The sequence below is a fragment of the Euprymna scolopes genome, chromosome 15 (genome assembly GCF_053919585.1).
Source record: "Euprymna scolopes isolate OS-2025 chromosome 15, ASM5391958v1, whole genome shotgun sequence".
In the NCBI taxonomy this organism is placed as follows: domain Eukaryota; kingdom Metazoa; phylum Mollusca; class Cephalopoda; order Sepiida; family Sepiolidae; genus Euprymna; species Euprymna scolopes.
Window position 1 is genome coordinate 129,203,585 of NC_136496.1, and position 20,680 is coordinate 129,224,264.

A 20,680-nucleotide genomic window follows, 5' to 3' on the forward strand; every position below is an offset into this window, starting at 1 on the left:
TATGGAACCATAAAATGGATACAATATTTCCGCCATTCTTCAAAACTGCTTACTATTTGGGCAAAATAGCAAGATATTTTTTGTTAATATATTTTTTTAAACATATCTACGTCTTACTTTTTTTTTTTTCTTTTTTTTTTTTAATGTACTTTATTTAAACCTGAGTAGTCTATTACGATATTTGCCGGCAAAAACTATTTTCTGTTGCACATTCACCTTTTTGAAACTACTTAAACTATAAAAAAAAAATGTGACACATTTATAGTTTTTGTTTTCATGTTTCTGTAGATAAATATACTTTTAAAATATCTAAAGAGTTTGACAAAATATATAACATGTTAACTTAAATAAACATAGTTTTTTGAAAAGATATGCGATCAAAACATTAAAAATTAATTGTTAAAAAAAGTTTACGCATTTTGATACATTTTTATTATACGGGGTGAGGGGTGAAAAAATAAACAAAATATATTTAAAATTGTATCTATTTTGTGCTTCCATACCTCAATTGAGAGACGCGAGTGCCACATTCCGGCATATTTGGAAGTTAGGGTCTGGTTTTGGTACTTGTGCATTTAACGAACCAGACGTAACTCAGCACTTGCTCGGCTTTGTCCGGCGCATGACGTCAACAGCCGGATAAAACCGAGCGTTGCCGATTAAGCAGACGAGAATTTCGTTATCAATTGGAAGAGTGTTACAACTCAAGAAACGCTTATTTGAAGAGTTAAAAAAAAAAAAATTGTTTTAAAAAGATAACTGACAAAATAATGAATATTACAAACCTTGCAGGCCAGCTCCAGACCCCAGAGGCTGCACTAAACTTTTGCCAGCAACGGAAATTGTTGGCAGAAGAGAAAAGGTGTTTACACTTTGGCCAGGATTGTGTACTTGCAAAGAGAACAAGCCTTTCTGACGGTTACGGTTGGAGGTGTAGAAGTGTAACATGTCGTCGATGGACCTCCATTAGGATTGGGACCTTCTTCTCAAAATCCCGACTAACCATCGCATGTATAATAAAAATAATATACTTATGGGCGTTCGAGATGGCATCTACAAAAAATCTCCATCGCGAATATGGGTTACGTTCTCGCCACACAATTGTGGATTGGAAATTTTTCCTGCGTGATATATATGCAGGGACTTTTTTCTTAGGAATCCCCGGCAGATTGGAGGCCCAGGCCATAACGATAGAAATCGACGAGTCCGTTTTTAACCGCAGAAAACACAACGTCGGCAGACTTCTGACACCGGTGGTGGTGGTCTGGGTCTTCGGTGGATACGACCCCCGCCGAAAAGGAGGGTTTCTTGGTCACTGTACCAAATAGGAAGGCCGAAGCCCTCCTTCCACTAATAAATAATAATAAAAAAGTCCTTGTTTCTGGCGAAAAAAATGTACAAATAATTATTGTTTCTGACCCCCCCCAAATGCTTTTTATTGCCCCTTTTTTTAGGCTTTTTCCATTTGACATAAAGAGTTGCAAAAAAAAAATATAACTTTTACGTGTTTAAGACATAGACAATGTCTTTTTACGTTAAAAATTGAAAAAAAAAAACAAAAAAAACAACAGTTCAGACAAAAAAAAAGTTTCCCATTATTTAACAAAAAAAAAAAGTTTCCTATTATTTAACAAAAAAAAAAAGTTTCCTATTATTTAACAAAAAAAAAAAGTTTCCTATTATTTAACAAAAAAAAACTTGTTTTATATGTATTTATTTTGAAAACAGAAAACAATTCCAAACAATAATAAAAAAACAACATAAATGAACAGTAGGTTTTTGCTTTTTACTTATTTAATTTTTTTATGTTTCTACATTTTACAATTTCATTGTACAGTTATTTCGTTGTAGCGTTGTTTTTATTTTATCGCCAACGCTCGGTTTTATCCGGCCGTTGACGTCATCATGCGCCGGACAAAGCCGAGCAAATGCTGAGTTACGTCTGGTTCGTTAAATGCACAAGTACCCTGGTTTTATGCACAATTACTAAATTATCTATTATATTAAAAAAAAAAAATTTATTACATTAAATAAAGTAGTTAAAAAAAATTCTTGTATGAAACAAAAAATAGCCGCATCTTTCTTTTCTAACAATTGGCGTTTTAAATTATCGTAAGAAAAAAAAAATCCAACTAATCTCTTAGTAAAAGTAGAGTTACTCCCCTTAGACGAATCAGTTTTTTTGCGTCATGATTGCCGTTTACTAATACTAATCTGGTAAAATTTAGTTTTAATTTCCCATTAAAATCAGAGTAAAAGCCCTAATTTAGTTGCAACCCTTTTTTAATAGATGATTTTTATGAAGGGGACATAACTCTTTTAGTTATAAGTGAAACTTTTTTTTTTTCTATAAAGCTTGCATATTTGGGGAAATTATTTTCCAGTTGCAAAAATTGGTAATTATTTTGAATTTCAGTGAACTTTGATTGGCTGTCATTTCTCTTGTCTTTGATTTTCTTTAGGATGTCATCCAAGTCAGAAACAGCTATGTGCAAGAACATGAGAATTACCAAAACCGCTATTCCAATGCGAAACAATTCTTGGAAAACTTAAAGGAACAACTGAAAACCTGTTCAGATGTTTCTGGTAATAAAACAGACAATGAAGAAAAACTAAAAAAACTAAAGGTAACTATGTTCTATCGGTGAAGTTTTGTCATTACTAACTAGCAGAGCATTTATAATAATTTAAATTATTCAGACTACTGTCTCATCTTGGATGTTATTCTCCCAATCCAACTTTTTTGAAACTACGGATATAAAAGCTAAGCATTAATCAGTTCTAAATGACAGTCTTCTGGAGGTTAAAAGTTCAATCCTAATCACATGCAGTGCACAGGATACAATTATAAATTGATTAATTGTTTTCTTTTAAATAAATTTATTTATTCTTAAATAAATGAATTTAAGTATTAAAAAATGCTATTTTTGTATTTTTTTTTAATTTTAAAGAATAGTATATGAAAACAATGTTCTGTTAATAAATGCGACCCTCTTTCTTTATCGAGAAAGCATCAACCACATGAACACAATCGGACTTTCTTTCAAAACTGTGTCAAGACCATCGGATGAACAATTTACTCCATCCACAGGAGAATACTCCCTTCCAAGGTTTATAGCAGTAAAATGAAAAAAAATCTTGCTGTGAAAAGTGTATATTTATGCAACCATATATATATATATAGAGAGAGAGAGAGAGAGTTATTTGGTTTTCAAAATTTTTTAATGTTTAAAAAAATGTGACTATCTTTCTTCAGTAAAAACTCTCATTTATATATAAAAGGCACTTTGTCTGTTTGTCTGTCTCCATATTTTCAAACTCTATCTCTTCCAAAACTGAAAGCCACAGAGCCATGCTAGGGACTTCAAATGATTGGATTTTTTGCGGACCATTCTTTTATAGGTCTTTAGCCGGTTAAAATATTTTTAACGGGTCAAAAATGGATCAAGATGTAAAAAATTGTTATACATTTTGTGCATTCATCTTAATTTATTTTTAATTAAGTTTTAATCAGTTTATATGCGTGTCATGTTGACACAGTGGTAACGTCACCAGCTTTGAATGCTACAGTTTTGATTTGCAATATCGATTCTAACTGATGGCACCCAATACTTATTTTTTTAGTTTTTAAATCACAACTCTATAATAAATATATACAAAATCTGGACAAATTAAAATATCATATTTATGCATATTTTACGACCAGGCAAAGCCGGACGTCCTCCCTCCCACTAGTATCTATATATAAAACAGCAGATGTATGTACGTGTATATACCTGTTTGTAAATATTTAACCGATAAACTCTTGAACTACTGGTCACATAATAACACTGAAATTAACAGGAAATAGTAATCATACACCAAGAATAGTGTAATAATGAGTAAAATCTTTGTTTGGATGAATAATGCATACAAAAATATGTCAGCAAGTTGAAATGCAAAATGTTTATTTCAACTGACATATTTTTACTTCTTTCTGCGCATGCTCAAATTCAATTAATTTCTTCAAGTCGTTTAATATTAAATCTTTATCTATCCTATCTTTCGATGGCTACATCAGTAGGAGATGTGGCTAGCGCACTAAATGTTTTGGTTCTGATTCTAGCTGATGGCATCCAAGTCATTTTATTATTGTTTAAAACTTTTGAAATCACTACGATATATTAGGTACAATATAATATTCGATAGAGAATTAACTCTGTAATAATAAAAACGAAATCTGCATGAATTAAATATATTCTATCGTATTTTACAACTGGAAAATAAAGCAATATTGCAAAAAAATAACTTTTTCTGTCATATGAAACATGAAAATATTAAATTAAAAACCAATAACAAATCATAGTTAATCAACAAAATGTCCTTTTTCAAAACCAATACGCAAACTTGCGATTATCACATGTACATAAGCAGTATATAAAAAAGATGGTGCATAAAGTTGAATGGAATTGAAATTCAATGTTTGAACTTAATTATTAAGTACGATAAGTTAACATTTATTTCGAGATGATCCTTTATTCAAACGTGTTTGCTTAGATTATATAGGCATGTTGTTTTGTTTGATTCTTTCAAACTTCATAATGAGTGTTCGAATTTAAGAGAGAAACTGGCTGATAAACTTGCCATATGGTTGTGCACCCTAATATGTTAGATTTGTTCTGGAACCATTAGGTATCAAATAAATATTTTAGATAAGATTTTGTTGAGACATTTAATATTAGTGGTATATCAGTGGTATATTAATAGAGCATAAACATTCAAGACATTTTGAATTAATTTAATTAGAAACTTTATTCATGGCCATTTTTTTTTGTTTGTAGTTTTAAGTTATTTTCATATTCTAGTATGGTTGCGTTATCTATGAGAATGTTTCGGAATTTAGAGAAAGGGCAGAATGGTTAGTTTTTAGGCGTTGTGCTATTGAGCTGGTGTAAAGTGAGACATATCAATAGAATGGTAGTCGTCAAAACTATGCATATGTTATTCATTTTCCAAAAGATATTTGATTTCATATGCGAGGGTTTGACTTCTTTAAAACGCTGGTCAAGTGAGATGAATTATTGACAATGATAAGATTCGATGTTTTTAAACTTTCTATGGTACTGAATAATTCTTTCTTTTTTTTATCAAAATCTACAGGAATTATATGTATGCATGTGTGTGTGTGTGTGTGTGTGTCTGGTGTACATTTCCCTACCAAACTACTTTGTCAATTTTCAGTCTACAGACTTGAGATTTGACATAAGGGTTATTGAGATTTTGGAAAATCTTTTTAATCGATTTTCGGCCAGAAATTTGGCTGTCAAGGGGTCAAAGTTCAATGGCTGTGGACAGAAACCACATTAGATGATCTGAAAATCACCCATTCTCAGGTGCATGATATTATAAAAAACCTAGACACCTCAAAAGTATGTGGAACTAATCTCATTCCGGCTGTATTATTAAAAAATGCTCTTCTGAGGTTGCTCCAGTTCTCACCAAACTCTTCAACAAATACCTTAAAGAATCTTGCTTTGCTGACTGCTGGAAAACTGCTTTTGTGGTACCAGTTTACAAAAATTCTGGCGAAAGAACTGACCCATTAAATTATAGCCTCATTAGCCTCCTCCCTCTTTTTGCCAAAATATTTGAGTCCATAATTAATCAAGTTCTAGTCCACCACCTTGCAGTTGCTAAACTTCTGTCAGACCACCAATATGGATTTAGGCAAGCCCGTTCTACACCAGATATACTAACTGTAATCTTTTAACATATTTACCATGCACTGGATAAAACAGAGAGAGATTGGGCAGTAGCCCAAGATATATCTAAAGCTTTTGATAAGGTATGGCATGAGGGACCTCTCAAGAAAATCAGATCATATGGTATTACTGGACGAATACTTAACATAATTAAATCCTTTTAAAGGAAGAGAAGAATCCAGGTTGTCCTCAATGGACGTACATCAAAACTGTATAATATAAATGTTGGTGTACTTCTAGGGGTCGATCCTTGGACCTTTATAATTCCTGATAGTCATAAATAACCTCCCTAATAAAATTGTCTCTGACACCACGCTCTATGGTAGGCATAAGGTGAAAACGAATGAACACATATTTAAGGCAATGGCAGAAATCCTAGACGAGGACCTCCAATCTGTAGTGGAATGGGGACAAAAATGGATGCTCACATTCAATGCTGCCAAGATTAAGCTTCTTTGCTTTAAAATTTGCAGGACATCTTCTCAACCATCAATAGCTATGGCTAATGATACATTACCTGAAAGCACTTTGTTCAGACTCCTTGCTTAACGTTTATAGGGAACATGAGTTGGAGGGAATTATCTCGGTTGCTACAAGGGAGGTGGGCTTTCTCTACTGTACTAGAAAGCTACTAACGCCCGAAAGTATCCTGTACCTCTATAAGACCACCATTCGCCCATGTATAAAGTAGTGTTGTCACATTTGGGCTGATGCATCTGCTGCTTGTCTCTCACTTCTGGAGAGAGTTCAGAAGAGAGTCTCCAACCTAATTGGTCCTGAACTGTCAGCTAGGCTTCAGCCTCTTCTCCACCAACGAAATGTTGCATCCCTCTGCCTGTTTTACAAGTATTTTGATGATATATGCTCCAATGTACCCCCTCGACATAAATACCCCTGGCAAACCTGACAAGCAGCAAAATCCCACCCCTACCCAGTAGAGCTCCCCATTCTTTTACATGAATCCAGTTGTTCCTATGATTACTGAAATGATGGAGATCTTTCGAAGATACCAGTTTCTTTTCATGTCATACATAAGACTTTGGTATTTCACTATCGTTTTCTATCGGCTCTGCTTAACCCAGCATCATTGTGCGCACTAACTTTCTACTACGGTCGCTTCTTTCTCTTGTCACATATCATGATGTCAGGTTTAACAGCTCCGTTTTCAAGGTACGTAGCTGTAGGACTAGCATAATCATAATGGATGTTGTTCGACTTATTTCTGCTTTTTGTTCTTTCTGTTTCCAGTAATTGCTGCTGCATTCGATATTCAATTTTTTACCGATCGTCCAATGCAGATTTATATATAAGTGGATGTGTGTGTACATTTCCCTATGCAATAACTCTGTCAATTTTAAGTCTACAGACTCGAAATTTCATATACAGGGTACTGAGATTTGGGAAAATCTTTGTCATCGGTTTTCGGCCAGAAATTTGGCTGTTAAGGGGTCAAAGTTCAACGATTTGACTTTTGAAAACTCTACCAAACTCCTCCGACAATTTTGGGTATAAACAATTGAAATTTTAGATATAGGTTTCTTGGACATGGATCTAACTTAATAACTTGATTTGAACCCAAAACAATAAATGTTAAGGGGTCATAATAGGGGTCAAAGTTAAAAAAATTAACCCCTTTTTTTTTTTTTGTGCTCCACATACACCTCCAAACACCCGGGCAACACCCGGGCTGAAATGCTAGTGTGTGTGTGTGTATATATATATATATACACACACACTCTGTTAAAATGTTTTTGATTTCTAATGAGGGTATGACCCGAATGATTCTGACGATCTTGCTTATAACTTACGATTAGGACAATCAACCAATGAGAAGCATCCAACTTCATTATAAAAACATCGAACTTTAGATTCAGTTCAGTTTGCTGTCAACCTTTGTCTTGAAACGATTGAATCGTGACTGCATTGATTCTTCACCGCCATCTTTGTTATTAAGAATTACTCCAAACTCGAGATCATGACTACATTGATTCTTCACTGATTTGATTTACTACCGCCATCTTTGTTCAGCATAATGTCTCAACACTTAACATACTCTCTACTTCTGTATGGCAAAACCTGCTTTTGTTGTCATTTCTGAGACCACTCATCTTCTTAAAAGCGCTAATCACTAACGGCAGCCATTATAATCATCTCCTGATCATAATGGAGTGATCCGCTTTTCAGCTAGGGTATAGAGCCTTCCTTATACTGTCCTGAGTGAATTCGCCCAGAAAACACTTGACATACTGTTGGTTGACACATTCTTCCAGTTTTTTGCAGTGAAAGTTCTTGATGTATTTTTGCCGACTCTTTTGGGCTATTTCCATAGCAGACTTGTTTTCTGATCCTGTCTCAGATGTAAGACAGTCTCGTCCAACATGTTTGTCCAGTTTCGTGATGAAGTTGTTTTGCTGGTTCTTATTTCATGATGTTGATATATGATTTGAGGTTTAGATTTCGGGAGTGGTCTAAGTACACACATTTTTAAGTGGTCTAAGTACACACATTTTTAAGTGGTCTAAGTACACGCATTTCTAAGTGGTCTAAGTACACGCATTTCTAAGTGGTCTAAGTACACACATTTCTAAGTGGTCTAAGTACACGCATTTCTAAGTGGTCTAAGTACACGCATTTCTAAGTGGTCTAAGTACACGCATTTCTAAGTGGTCTAAGTACACACATTTTTAAGTGGTCTAAGTACACGCATTTCTAAGTGGTCTAAGTACACGCATTTCTAAGTGGTCTAAGTACACGCATTTCTAAGTGGTCTAAGTACACGCATTTCTAAGTGGTCTAAGTACACGTATTTCTAAGTGGTCTAAGTACACGTATTTCTAAGTGGTCTAAGTACACGTATTTCTAAGTGGTCTAAGTACACGTATTTCTAAGTGGTCTAAGTACACGCATTTTTAAGTGGTCTAAGTACACGCATTTTTAAGTGGTCTAAGTACACACATTTTTAAGCAAACTTCAATCTAAAAGAATGTTTTTTAAATTTTATTTTTTTGTTTAAATATTTTTTCTAATAAAACATTGTCTAGAAAGATTCAGGATATGTTGATCAAAAAAAAAATCATTTAAAGAAATATCTATTAAAATGAATCTATTTGCTTTAGAATAAATATATGCTCCTTGGAATCTGCTTTTCGATTTTCGTTTTATAAATGGGTTAGAATTATATATTAATACCTATTGAAGTTTTTACAAAAAAATAGATGTTCCCCTTGCCAAACTTTCACCGAAGCACTCAACTAGTTACAACCACTATATATGATTTCCCCAATCTTTATATGTGCCTAAATCTAAATGCAGATTCCATGAACAAAGCTTCTTTCCTAGAACTGCCCGCCTCTGGAACACTGTTCTGCTGGCTTGCTTCTCGGTTGAATACAACATGGTAGCTTTCAAGTCCAATGTAAACAAGTTCTTGTTAAGCCGTCCCCATAAATAATTAAATTCTACCCAATTTATACCATTAACGATTACTACATTATCACCTTACATTCATTAACCTTTATCCTTGAGTGGCTCTTGGGCTTTCATAAGTGGTGAATCCCCAGTGTGTGTATATATATATATATATATATATATATATATATATATATATATATATATATATATATATATATATATATAGTGCATTTTGATTAAATTTGTCAAATTGAAGCATCATCTTTATTTTTTTGTCAGAAGTAAATATAAATTGTTTGGTATTAATGAATATAACATTTTTTTTCAAAATATTTTGTGTGATGTCATAAGATTGCAGTCTAAGTTGCTAAAAATACATTTATCGATTTTCTTTTCTTTCAGAAATTGCTTGCTGATAAAGATCAGAATTCGAACAGTATTCAAGAAGTGTGTGAAATTGCCGAAAAACTTTATCCAAATACAGCAGTGGAAGGAAGGGAGGTAATTCGTTCAGAAGTCAGGTAAGAAAGCAACCGAATGAAACTTAAAATATTTTGTACTATTTTGTAGAAATAGTAAAACAAAAAACAAAAACAGAATTGTTTGATTTTTAAGATGAGGTTTATCAATCCAAATACTTTTTATAGTCTTATGGCAGAATAGTAATATTGCTATTTCAAACGTGATTGTAAGACATGGACAAAATTGCTTTTTGCACACTTAAGCATAACAGACTGAAAAATTGCTTTTCAAACTTATACAGGAGAGATAGAGATAGTATATTGTTACTATGAATTCGATATACATTTCAACCCTGTTTTCCCCTATCCTCTGGAAACCTCTTTTTTTTTTTAAATTTTGAACAATGTTTTTTTTTTTTGTTCTTTTTTACTCTTTTTTTTTTCACCCTAAACAAGGTGTATCATTATTTGGACGTAAGACTTATTATTTAGGCTCATATCTAACAGGCAATTGTGGGGAGTTGAGTAGCAAGATGTCTGTTCATATTATATTTAAATTTCTGCATGTTAGTACAACCAGGGAAGCAGGAAATAGGGAGGAAATTCCAAATTCTAGCAGTCCGAGGGAAGAATCTATTGGAATAGAAGGCGTTTCAGCATCTAGAGATCTCTACAGTGTAGGGGTGGGTGCATAAAAATGAATAAATCAACACACATCAACCTATCAACCAACACAACCTTTTATATGGATTCCGTTTTCCTTTTTCTCTTTTAGTTTTTGTTTGTTCTCATTGTAATGGGTTTTTTCTCCGAGTTTAGACCAGTATTTTTTGCGGCTTTTACATATCTGAAGAAGGTGGCAAATTTTATCAAATGAATTAAGTCTTTTCACAAAAACGTTTATTGCTATCATTATGCATATCCTACATCCATTCCCATAATTTTGCATATATATTTAACGCAATTTGTAAGAGATAGAAAAAGAAAAGGAAGGGGTAAACAAAAACACAAAATTGATAGTCAGATTCCCAACCAACATCCTACAGAAACGCATTAACTCTAAGTGGGAAGCTAGGTAATACGATCAATATTCACCGTTCTCCCAATTGTTAGAATGTAGGGGAAAACGAGAGAAGAAAATAAGAGGAAATAGGTTTATCAGCGGGTCAATAGAGCGGAAGTTGTTCACCAAGGTACACAGGAAGTTGAAGTAGGATTGTTAATCAAGGTGTGACAGTGATTTGGGACAAAGGACTGAACAATGAAAGTCAGTGTGTTTGTAGCTGGTGATAAGTTTTGCAACAGTTTATGACACGGACAATATGTCGACGGGTGGATGGTCTTGAATTTGCGACAGTTGAGAACAGTAGGCAATTCGAGAGAGAAAAGATTGGTTCAATAAGAAAATCATTGGGGACTGATGCAACCAGACAGCAATTGATAACGTTTGGGATTCCTCCTCTGCATTATGTGATGGTATGACACACACGCACACACACACATCCAGAACTTCACCACACACACACACACACACACACACACACACACACATCCAGAACTTCACCACACACACACACACACACACACACATCCAGAACTTCACCACACACACACACATACACACACATACACACACACACACACACACACACATCCAGAACTTCACCACACACACACACATACACACACACACACACACACACACACATCCAGAACTTCACCACACACACACACACACACACACACACATCCAGAACTTCACCACACACACACACATACACACACATCCAGAACTTCACCACACACACACACATACACACACATACACACACACACACACACACACACATCCAGAACTTCACCAAACACACACACATACACACACACACACACACACACATCCAGAACTTCACCACACACACACATACACACACACACACACACACACACACACACATCCAGAACTTCACCACACACACACACACACACATCCAGAACTTCACCACACACACACACACACACACACACACACACACACACACACATCCAGAACTTCACCACACACACACACACACACACACACACACACACACACACACACACACACACATCCAGAACTTCACCACACACACACACACACACACACACACACACACACACACACATCCAGAACTTCACCACACACACACACACACACACACACACACACACACATCCAGAACTTCACCACACACACACACACACACACACACACACACACACACACACATCCAGAACTTCACAACACACACACACACACACACACACACACACACACACATCCAGAACTTCACCACACACACACACACACACACATCCAGAACTTCACCACACACACACACACACACACACACACACACATCCAGAACTTCACCACACACACACACACACACACACACACACACACACACATCCAGAACTTCACCACACACACATACACACACACACACACACACACATCCAGAACTTCACCACACACACACACATACACACACACACACACACACACACACACACATCCAGAACTTCACCACACACACACACACACACACACACACACACACACACACACACATCCAGAACTTCACCACACACACACACACACACACACACATCCAGAACTTCACCACACACACACATACACACACATCCAGAACTTCACCACACACACACACATACACACACACACACACACACACACACACACACACATCCAGAACTTCACCACACACACACACACACACACACACATCCAGAACTTCACCACACACACACACATACACACACATCCAGAACTTCACCACACACACACACATACACACACACACACACACACACACATCCAGAACTTCACCAAACACACACACATACACACACACACACACACACACACATCCAGAACTTCACACACACACACACACACACACACACACACACACACACATCCAGAACTTCACCACACACACACACACACACACACACATCCAGAACTTCACCACACACACACACACACGCACACACACACACACACACACACACATCCAGAACTTCACCACACACACACACACACACACACACACACACACACACACACACACACACATCCAGAACTTCACCACACACACACACACACACACACACACACACACACACACATCCAGAACTTCACCACACACACACACACACACACACACACACACACACACACACACACACACATCCAGAACTTCACCACACACACACACACACACACACACACACACACACATCCAGAACTTCACAACACACACACACACACACACACACACACATCCAGAACTTCACCACACACACACACACACACACACACACATCCAGAACTTCACAACACACACACACACACACACACACACACACATCCAGAACTTCACCACACACACACACACACACACACACACATCCAGAACTTCACAACACACACACACACACACACACACATCCAGAACTTCACCACACACACACACACACACACACACACATCCAGAACTTCACCACACACACACACACACACACACACACATCCAGAACTTCACCACACACACACACATACACACACATCCAGAACTTCACCACACACACACACATACACACACACACACACACACACACATCCAGAACTTCACCAAACACACACACATACACACACACACACACACACACATCCAGAACTTCACCACACACACACACACACACACACACACACACACACACACATCCAGAACTTCACCACACACACACACACACACACATCCAGAACTTCACCACACACACACACACACACACACACACACATCCAGAACTTCACCACACACACACACACACACACACACACACACATCCAGAACTTCACCACACACACACACACACACACACACACACACACACATCCAGAACTTCACCACACACACACACACACACACACACACACACACATCCAGAACTTCACCACACACACACACACACACACACACACACACACACACACACACACACACACACACATCCAGAACTTCACCACACACACACACACACATCCAGAACTTCACCACACACACACACACACACACACACACACATCCAGAACTTCACCACACACACACACACACACACACACACACATCCAGAACTTCACCACACACACACACACACACACACACACACATCCAGAACTTCACCACACACACACACACACACACACACACACACACACACATCCAGAACTTCACAACACACACACACACACACACACACATCCAGAACTTCACTGATTTCCATGAACAACTTGTCTTATGTTTTATCATGGCATGATCATGAATGTGATCAGGTCGCAGGCACATTAAGACATACTGCCCTGGTTCTGTGCTATTCCTCTGTGTATGTTCTGTTCAAGAGAGATCGACCAATAGCAATAAATTAGACCCAGCATTGAACAATGCTTGTATTTAGATAAGGATTTTTTTGCTGCTTTTATAAATGTGAAGGTTTGGTCATATTAATTAATTAGTTTGCATAAAGATTTATTGCTATTATGTATATCACATACTGTTAGACATTACCTCCATCATTTTGCAAATACATTTACCTGTACATTATAAACAATTGCCCCACTATGATGATGAGAGGATTATAGTTGCTGCCCAAGATCAAGATTTGATGACTAATGTCTTTAAAAAGATGAGTAGCTTCAGTGACGATAACAAGTGTAGCTTTTGCCACACAGATGTAGAGAGTGTGAGCTGCCTGCTATCCAGCTGTAAAGTTCTGCTGGAGGACGGCTACTATAAAGCGTGACACAATGGAGTGTGTAAATATCTCCACTAAACAATGCAGCTGCAAGTTTCATATACCTCAGGAAACAGTTGGCAATAAGTCATACACCATCCATTATGACGATGCGATTCCTACAGCTACTTGCTTAGAAAACGGTGCTATTAAACATGACATAGTTATGAGACAAAGAGAAAGAAGCAACCTTGGTAGAAGTCAGTCTCCCAAATGATGCTGGGTTAAACAGAGGTGAAAACAAAAAGATAACGAAATACCAAGATTTTATGTATGACATGAGAAGAAACTGGAATCTTAGGAAGATTTCTATCATTCCAATAATTATAGGACCAACGGAATTCATGAAAAAGAATTTCAGAAACTACCTGACAAATATACCCAATTAATCAAGTGCAAGAAAGATTCAAACTATTGTACTTAGAAGGGCGGTTAAAATCTTAAAAGATCTCTTGGTTGAAATATGAAATAGCAGGTGAATTTTTGGCATTCGGTAGGATGCTCCATCCTCAGCTTTAACAAACTGATAATGACATAAGTGTGTGTGTTTGTGTGTACGTCCGCACTGATGAGTTCTGATACAACGAAACAGTACTGTATGTGGATGACAAAGCCCCCCTCTTTGGGTTGAGCACTTTGTAAATATATTTTCACCCGACACGTATTTAAAGCGATTAAGCGAAGCCCACTATTAGTTGTTTGTAAACAAACTGATAGTTTGAGCACTGTTGCGCGGGAGGATGTGGATTTAATACACACTCGAGGAGAAATATTTACGGCACTGATTCGTGGCCTGATGCTGAAAACTGCCGACTGTCAATGCGACATCCATGGCTGGGGCAGGGTGTTTGTCTAGCCACATTGATGAGTTGTGATACGACAAAACAGTACTGTATGTGGATGATAATATATATATATAATTTGTAAGAAAGAAAAGAAAGGGGGTATCATTATTTTATCAATCAATAGAATGTTTTTCTTTTCAAAATTTACATAAATTAAAAATAAAAATTTACATGATAAATTAAAAATAAAAATTTACATGATAAATTAAAAATAAAAATTTACATGATAAATTAAAAATAAAAATTTACATGATAAATTAAAAATAAAAATTTACATGATGAATTAAAAATAAAAATTTACAAGGTAAATTAAAAATAAAAATTTACATGATAAATTAAAAATAAAAATTTACATGATAAATTAAAAATAAAAATTTACAAGGTAAATTAAAAATAAAAATTTACATGATAAATTAAAAATAAAAATTTACATGATAAATTAAAAATAAAAATTTACAAGGTAAATTAAAAATAAAAATTTACATGATGAATTAAAAATAAAAATTTACATGATAAATTAAAAATAAAAATTTACATGATAAATTAAAAATAAAAATTTACATGATAAATTAAAAATAAAAATTTACATGATAAATTAAAAATAAAAATTTACATGATAAATTAAAAATAAAAATTTACATGATAAATTAAAAATAAAAATTTACATGATGAATTAAAAATAAAAATTTACAAGATAAATTAAAAATAAAAATTTACATGATAAATTAAAAATAAAAATTTACAAGGTAAATTAAAAATAAAAATTTACATGATGAATTAAAAATAAAAATTTACATGATAAATTAAAAATAAAAATTTACAAGGTAAATTAAAAATAAAAATTTACATGATGAATTAAAAATAAAAATTTACATGATAAATTAAAAATAAAAATTTACAAGATAAATTAAAAATAAAAATTTACAAGGTAAATTAAAAATAAAAATTTACATGATAAATTAAAAATAAAAATTTACATGATAAATTAAAAATAAAAATTTACATGATAAATTAAAAATAAAAATTTACATGATAAATTAAAAATAAAAATTTACATGATAAATTAAAAATAAAAATTTACATGATAAATTAAAAATAAAAATTTACATGATAAATTAAAAATAAAAATTTACATGATAAATTAAAAATAAAAATTTACATGATAAATTAAAAATAAAAATTTACAAGGTAAATTAAAAATAAAAATTTACAAGGTAAATTAAAAATAAAAATTTACAAGGTAAATTAAAAATAAAAATTTACAAGGTAAATTAAAAATAAAAATTTACAAGGTAAATTAAAAATAAAAATTTACAAGGTAAATTAAAAATAAAAATTTACATGATAAATTAAAAATAAAAATTTACATGATAAATTAAAAATAGAAATTTAAAAGGTAAATTAAAAATAAAAATTTACAAGGTAAATTAAAAATAAAAATTTACATGATAAATTAAAAATAAAAATTTACATGATAAATTAAAAATAAAAATTTACAAGGTAAATTAAAAATAAAAATTTACATGATAAATTAAAAATAAAAATTTACATGATAAATTAAAAATAAAAATTTACAAGGTAAATTAAAAATAAAAATTTACATGATAAATTAAAAATAAAAATTTACAAGGTAAATTAAAAATAAAAATTTACATGATAAATTAAAAATAAAAATTTACAAGGTAAATTAAAAATAAAAATTTACATGATAAATTAAAAATAAAAATTTACAAGGTAAATTAAAAATAAAAATTTACATGATAAATTAAAAATAAAAATTTACAAGGTAAATTAAAAATAAAAATTTACATGATAAATTAAAAATAAAAATTTACATGATAAATTAAAAATAAAAATTTACAAGGTAAATTAAAAATAAAAATTTACAAGGTAAATTAAAAATAAAAATTTACATGATAAATTAAAAATAAAAATTTACATGATAAATTAAAAATAAAAATTTACAAGGTAAATTAAAAATAAAAATTTACATGATAAATTAAAAATAAAAATTTACATGATAAATTAAAAATAAAAATTTACAAGGTAAATTAAAAATAAAAAAGATTTTCATCATTATCAGACAAATATCGATGTTTTTTTTAGTTTTTCCTATAAATACTATTATGGCATATGTTCTTCAGCATTGTCTGATCTATTATCTGCTTCCTTTGTTGCAGCTCATTTGAGTCCTTGATCCAGTGGTCTCCATCAATTTGATACCACACTGTCATGCAGCTTCCTATTTCAGTAGCTTCTTTCCGAGAATTGCAGGCTTGTGGAACTCTGTTGCTGTTGACAGTTTTCCTCTTATCTTGTTTTTTTTTTTAAAACGAAGGCCAATAGCCACCGTGTATTTGTGATAATCAGCTTCCTTTTTTGTTAGATTTTTACATCAAGTAGCTTCATGCCTTGTCCAGAGCGATTTCCATAAAAGACGGAAAATACACCTTTTTACCTAAATTTAATATTTTTTTATTCATGGCAGCTGTAATACATTCCTCAGCCACCCCTCTTTTCAAATATCAAATATTTACGACTATTTAACTTAGTAAAACATGTTGTACTTCGATATAATTTATGCTCATTCAACAAAAATTATGTTTTTACTTTAGATTGATTTATTGACCTTATTTACAAATTGTTTTTAATGTATGATTGCTAGGGTTTTGTGATCAGTGGAAAATATGTCCGGCTTAAATTAGCAACACAGAATGTAAAACCTTAACAAGAACTCATCTTCTACCACGATGACAAAGACCTTTGTTCCTCTGTGAACCTAAAATCAAACTGAACTTCCATGAATAAAATTTGTGGAACACACTACTATGAGAATATTTCTGTACGGATTACAACATGGTCGTTTTCAAGTCCAGCGTTAACAAATATCTGTTGAGTCGTTTTGTGAATTAATGATTAGTTCTCGACCCTTTCATAAGTATTGCTCAATCAATCAAGAAAATCTCACTAATCCTTGTCCTCTATTCACTTTTGGCCTTGATAAGTGGCAAACTTGGTATATAAAGAAAGAGCAAAATAATTGAAGCATGGGGGAGGGTTTTTCGTTCATAAAATTCTTATCGGTTATTCTTTTGTTGTTGTCTTCTTTCACAGAAACCTGAAAGACGATTGGGAGAAAATGGCTGACAACATGGATGACGTGCACCATAAAATAGAAGCTTGTTTACTGCAGTGGCAAACGTTTGAGAAAAGTTTTGATAACTTTGACAAATGGTTGGCCGATGTGAACACTCAGCTGGCGAACATGGAACTTCAAAGTTTACTTCCAAATAAACGAGCCCAGTTACAAAACCACAGGGTGAGTTCTTTTCTATATAAAAAGCTAAAAAAGTGACCATTGATTTCTGCTGTCTTTTCTCATGATCAACAAATTGAACACATTCTTATATGTGCCTCTTTGTTTGTTTTCTTCATCGGTTCCGGTTAAAATCAAGTTCTGTTCGTCTTTGTTGACATTCTTTGTCATCTGATCTGATATATATGAATGCCCTGGAAAAGTCATTTCTGGTTAATATTTATCAGTTTTAAAACATGCAAACAAATTTGGCTATTTTTTTTTTTTAATTACATTTTCACCCCAAACAAGGCACATTGCCACTTCGATGTAGGGGGCTACTATCAGGGACATAAGCTACAGGAGTACTATGTGGGGAGTTGGGCAGCAAGATGGCTTATGTTACACTTGAACTGCTGCATGTCAGTACAGTTGAGGAAGCAGGAACCCGGAAGGGAATTCCAAAGTCTTGCAATTCTGGGCAAGAAACTACTGGAGTAGAAAGCTCTCTTACATCTAGGGATCTCTACTGTAAAGGGGTAGGATTTTGCTGCTTGTCGGCTTTGTCGGAGGTATTTATGTGGAGAAGGTACAAGTGCTTGCAGTTCGTCGGAGCATTCACCATTAAAATACTTGTAGAACAGGCAGAGGGATGCTGCATTTCGTCGATGGGACAGCAGCTGAAGCTTAGATGACAGTTCAGGACCTATTAGGTTGGCGGCTCTCTTTCAGAATAACAGAATATTTTAAAACTGGTTAATATTAATCAAAAGTGACTTTTCTAGGGCATTCATGTATCTCAGATCAGATCAGCTGACAAAGAATGTAAACAAATACTGACGGAACTTGATTTTAACTTTGGTTCCTTTTTCATTAATATGCAGGTTGATGGACCACCATCCAGGTAGATGGTTAGCTGCATGTATGGATGTCCTTCCTTGACCAATGCTTTATTGTGATCAGCACACGATGTATCACCAAATAAGGTCAAAAGCATATGATAAAGTCAGCTTTTATGGCTGCTAACATCAACCAAGCCTAACCTTTGCATCGAACAGTTGTATGAATTTCATGGAGGTACACCTGACTATAACATATCCAATATTGCCTCCATTCATTGCTCTCCTTTAAATAATCAAATTATGCCCAATTTACATCACTAATAGTCATTACGATGTTGTCACAGTGACCACCATATACTCATAAACCCTTATCCTCGGGTGTCCATTAGGACTTGATAAGTGGTGACTTTGTAAAAAACAAACCTACACCTTTGTAAGTATAGTGCAAGCTGATCTGCGATTGTTTATTTGGTATTCATAGCTAATCTCCATATCTGAAGGTCCCCATCTATGGCCCGAGAGAATGATAGTCACCCTCCAATAATTTTTGCTTTTTTTTTTTTTTCAGTTGTTGACAGTGATTAACATTTTTTTTTCAGTTGTTGACAGTGATTAACATTTTTTTTTCAGTTGTTGACAGTGATTAACATTTTTTTTTTCAGTTGTTGACAGTGATTAACATTTTTTTTTTCAGTTGTTGACAGTGATTAACATTTTTTTTTTCAGTTGTTGACAGTGATTAACATTTTTTTTTTCAGTTGTTGACAGTGATTAACATTTTTTTTTTCAGTTGTTGACAGTGATTAACATTTTTTTTTTCAGTTGTTGACAGTGATTAACATTTTTTTTTCAGTTGTTGACAGTGATTAACATTTTTTTTTCAGTTGTTGACAGTGATTAACATTTTTTTTTCAGTTGTTGACAGTGATTAACATTTTTTTTTCAGTTGTTGACAGTGATTAACATTTTTTTTTTCAGTTGTTGACAGTGATTAACATTTTTTTTTTTCAGTTGTTGACAGTGATTAACATTTTTTTTTTCAGTTGTTGACAGTGATTAACATTTTTTTTTTCAGTTGTTGACAGTGATTAACATTTTTTTTTCAGTTGTTGACAGTGATTAACATTTTTTTTTTCAGTTGTTGACAGTGATTAACATTTTTTTTTTTCAGTTATTGACAGTGATTAACATTTTTTTTTTCAGTTGTTGACAGTGATTAACATTT

General features: G+C 33.7%; 1 protein-coding gene across 3 annotated transcripts in view; it reads left to right on the forward strand.

Moving 5' to 3' along the window:
• Nucleotides 1-20,680, forward strand: part of LOC145294135 (nesprin-1-like) — a 1,091,614-nt gene that overhangs the window by 456,116 nt on the left and 614,818 nt on the right. For 2 of the 3 annotated variants that reach the window (XM_080141241.1, XM_080141242.1), the window contains 3 exons: nt 2,463-2,627; nt 9,555-9,673; nt 18,433-18,637. The exons of the other annotated variant lie outside the window; for it this stretch is intronic. In XM_080141241.1, coding sequence (XP_079997367.1) covers nt 2,463-2,627; nt 9,555-9,673; nt 18,433-18,637 — 489 coding nt within the window. The remainder of the gene's footprint in view (nt 1-2,462; nt 2,628-9,554; nt 9,674-18,432; nt 18,638-20,680) is intronic. 3 annotated transcript variants of the gene reach the window in all.